The sequence below is a fragment of the Moschus berezovskii genome, chromosome 14, assembly GCF_049115385.1.
Source record: "Moschus berezovskii isolate FMDL1 chromosome 14, NW_MosBer_1.0, whole genome shotgun sequence".
Lineage (NCBI taxonomy): Eukaryota > Metazoa > Chordata > Mammalia > Artiodactyla > Moschidae > Moschus > Moschus berezovskii.
Genome location: NC_142473.1, coordinates 51,256,144 through 51,260,525, shown reverse-complemented (window position 1 = coordinate 51,260,525; position 4,382 = coordinate 51,256,144). Strand labels below are relative to the sequence as shown.

Genomic DNA, 4,382 nt, shown 5'->3' with positions numbered 1-4,382 from the left:
AACTCCTGAGTCACTTGATCCATATCTATTAAAGTCTAATTATTTCTTAATTACCTGATGCACTTATTTGGTCAAGACAAGTAAATAACAAACTTTTAGGGGAAAGGGTATCCAAAAAATTACTTGCTGATTGATCAACTGATACACCCCAGCCCTTCTCAATTTTAATCCAAATATCTAAACACCATGGGTCTCAGAAGAAATTTCCCAACTTCTAAACACTCAGGATAACTTCATTTGCTTTCTCTTCATTGTCCCCACCAGGTAAGTGGCATGGTCTTATGGGGCTCCCATCCCACAGGGGAGGGTCACCTTGGCCCCCAAGGTCCAACTAATGAGAACTACACTCAGGTAGGATCAATATGGTTGAGACTTAGAATTTTACACAGGTGCTCCCAGATCTGCTTGGTCTTGACTCCATAGACAATGGGGTCCAGTGCAGGGGGAAATAGCAAGTAGAGATTGGCAAGGATGACTTTGGCAGCAGAGGCTGTGGGTTGGCCAAAGCGTTGCATGATTACAGAAAGAAAACCTGGTCCATAGAAAAAGAGAATGACACAGACATGAGCTGTACATGTGCTGCCAGCTTTAGCACGTGCCTCAGATGAAGGCAAATGAATCATGGTCCTCACAATCTGCCCATAAGAGTAGGAAATAAAGGCCACATCCCCAGCACCGAGAAAGATTGTCACAGCAAAGGCATAGAGGTTATCCACGGTGGTGACCCCACAGGCCAGTTTCACCACTGCCATATGCTCACAGTAGGTGTAGGCAATTGTGTGGGAGCCACAGTAGGGCAGCCGACGGGCCAGGCTTGGAAAGGAGATGGTCAAACCCACACCTCGAAGCACCACCAGGCCTCCAATCTTGGCAACAACTACTGGGGTAAGAATGGTTGCATAACGTAGTGGGTTACAGATGGCCACAAAGCGGTCCAGGGCCATTGCCACCAGCACTCCTGACTCCATGGCAGAGAATGCATGGATGAAGAACATCTGGAAAAGACAGGAGTAGGAGCTGATGGCTGTAGCACCAAACCAGAAAATGGCCAGCATCTTGGGCAGAGTGGAGAGAGAGAGAACCAGGTCAACAAAGGAGAGCATGGCAAGAAATAAAAACATGGGCTGGTGAAGACTGCGTTCTGTCCGGATGAGAAAAAGCAGGACACCATTCCCAGTCACTGCCAGGAAGAACATGAAGCAAAAGGGAAGTGAGATCCAAATGTGGACTGCAGTTAGTCCTGGGATGCCAGCCAAGAAGAAAGTATGTGGGAAGAGATGAGAGTTATTGGAAAAAGTCATGGTGGTCATCTCACTTAGAAGTGTGAAGTGCCCCTGCAAAGAAAGGCAAGCAGATTAAATTCAATGAGAAGGTTAGGAGCTCAGAATATGTGGTCTCATTAACTCCACCATCACCATCAGTCTTCCCCCATTATTCTAAGAAAAGAGTCAAAAGTAATTTTCAATTTAGTCAATATTTCTGCAAAATCTTTAAACACAGAAGAGGCAAGTCAGCTTGGTCCACTGGGAAATAAATTGAACCAAAAAAAGCAGAAACCAGTTTCCAGAATTACACTTCCTACTATATCTGTGACCTAGAGCAATTCACATAATTTAAGCAAATCATGATTCAAGTAGATGCCCAGGAACTGTTGTAAGTGAAACTCCTTCCCATCATGCTCTTATTCCCAAATTCTGAATGCTAGTGATTGATCTAATCAGCATAGATCTCACATAAGTTTTATACAACCAACCTTCATCTGAAACTGCCCCAAAACCTAACATCTGGAAAATTCCTTAATTTGGAGACATTCCACTTCTCCAAACTCCACTGACTTCCAGATTACAGAATAAATGGTCCCTGATGACTCCAACACTGATTAGATTCTTCTTTGGGTTATTCCCCAGTCATTTCACAAATGTATATCTTGCTTCTTTCCCCAAAATCTCAATGGAGATCTGATTTCACTACCTCCTGTATCTCCCTCTCCTTCAAGGAGGTGTTGTACAGGGGTAGACACAAAGTTCAGAGTTGTGGTGACCTGGAATAAACAGAAACTTTTTTAATAATAATCATATGAAAGTCAAAAACTCTATATCACAGCTATACTGCTGAGAACAGGAAATAAAATGATCAGATATACATTCCAGTTCAGTTTTTCATGTAATCACATAAAGTGTACAGAATTATACATATCCCCAACATATACTATACTCAAACTATCATTTTTTAGGTTAGAAAACACAGGTCTAGAAATAAGTAAAAGACCCAGAGTCCCAGAGTTATTAGTGGCAGAATCAGACAAGATCTCACATCCACTGACCCACGAGCTAGGTTTATCATCTTGTCTTCGAGTGAACAGTGACTGCTATGGGGCAGAGGAAGAACACTCAGGACACTGTGGACAGGAGTGGGTAGTACAGGAATCAAACGGCATGGCAGAGAAAGAATGACTTAGGGATTGTGTGTCTCTCCAGCATCCCCCAACATCTCCAGTACCACAATCCTCTCATGTCAAAGAAAAACACAAGGACATGCAGAGACCTGGGCCCAGGGTCTGAGAGGGTTTTGGAGCGTAAGAGTGAGTCACATTCCAGGCAGAGACATTACAGCTGGGTTCATCTCATACTTTCAATGACAGCAAGAAGGAGTCTCTAAACATGAGGGAAAGGAGTAGAAGTTAGTCCAGGAGCATAGTTCAGAAAAGAAGGAACATATATGCATTAACATACAATATTTGTTTTTCTCTTTCTGACTTACTCAACTGTGTAACAGACTCTACGTCTACCCACATCTCGACAATTGACCCAATTTCATTCCTTTTTATGCCTGAGTAAATGGAAAAGAGTCTGATGCTGGGAGAGATTGAGGGTGGGAGGAGACGGGGACGACAGAGAATGAGATGGCTGGATGGCATCACCGACTCGATGGACATGAGTTTGGGTGAACTCCGGGAGTTGGTGATGGACAGGGAGGCCTGGCGTGCTGTGATTCATGGGGTCGCAAAGAGTCAGACACGACTGAGCGACTGAACTGAACTGAACTGAATGGGTCACAAAGAGTCGGACACGACTGAGCGACTGAACTGAATTGAACTGAATATTACATTGTATACATATAACTGATTCACTTTGTCATACAGCAGAAACTAAGACTATATTGTAAAACAATTATACTACAATTTTTAAAAAAGAAATTAAAAAAGAAGGAACAGTGCAGCTTTAAAATGACCAAGAACATTTTGCTTTTCTCTCCAAGAGAAATTACATGACTGTTGCCCATACCTTAAACCATAGCTGCTAAGGAGACTATGTGATAACAGCAGAAGGCATAAGGGCTTGGAAGATAAGGATATTTGAGTGGACCTATAGTTCTGGTTCTTGGTATAAACTCTGGACCAGAAGTCAAGATCCTGGTTCGAGGTACTATTTCTGCCGTATGTCTGCTGTGTAACTTTAAGCAAAGCATCTAACCATTTTCAAGCCTTATGTCCTCACATGTGAAATGAACATATACTAAAACCTACCTCACAGGATCATTATGAGAATCCAATGACATACAATATGTGAAAATTCCTTATCAAATGCTAAAAACATTAATTTTATTGTTGCTGAATTATAATAAGTAAATGATGCATTAGGAGTTATCTGATTAAGAGCAACAGAAACTTTAGTGATTCAGAGGCAATGCATTTGATTTGACAAAAGATGATAGGGTCCAAAAAAATAAAAAGGAAGTAGATTCATCCCGTGGTTGGATGTTGTTTAGTAGTAACCCGGAGCCACCCAGTCAAAAACACTATATCCTCCCAGATAATGCTCCCTTTGTCCCTCCCAACACACATTGTTTCCCTCAGCATCCCCAGAATATGGTGCTGTGAGGGAAGGGGTGCTGGAAGGTGTCAAGAAATGTGACTTTGACCACCTGAGCACCAGCTTCAGATTCCAAAAAGCTGCCCAACCTTAAGCCTCAGCACACTTTGTGGAATGAAACAGTGTCTTCAGGACTGTGTAGGAAATAATTACATCTAACGGCCCAACTATCCCCTCAGGACCCAGCAAATGTCCCTCATTATAAACCTGATGCCTCAAGGGAAAGTCTAACCCAGTAAACTCAACTCCTTTATTTCCATGAGGGAAGTAGTAAAATGAGATTAAGAATCCTGGAGCTAGAGGATTTCTGAAGGCAGATTTAGGGGCCTCCATAAATGTTTCCCTAAGGCTCACCCTGCAGGTTTCAAGGAGAAGCTGACTTATAAATAACTTACTGTTGAGCCAGAACCAACAGGATGTTTGCCTGCTTTGGAGGAAGTAATTCTCACACACCCAATTTCCCCCCTTGTATATGACACAATGTGAAAGTGTTAGTCACTCAGTTGTGCC

The 4,382-nt window shown here is 42.6% G+C and overlaps 1 protein-coding gene across 1 annotated transcript; it reads right to left on the bottom strand.

Moving 5' to 3' along the window:
* Positions 1-347: 347 nt before the first annotated feature.
* On the bottom strand, positions 348-1,301 carry LOC129553585 (olfactory receptor 52K1-like). The gene has a single exon (XM_055422399.2). The coding sequence runs from the start codon at positions 1,299-1,301 to the stop codon at positions 348-350; it is 954 nt and encodes a 317-aa protein (XP_055278374.2).
* Between the last annotated feature and the right edge of the window lie 3,081 nt (positions 1,302-4,382).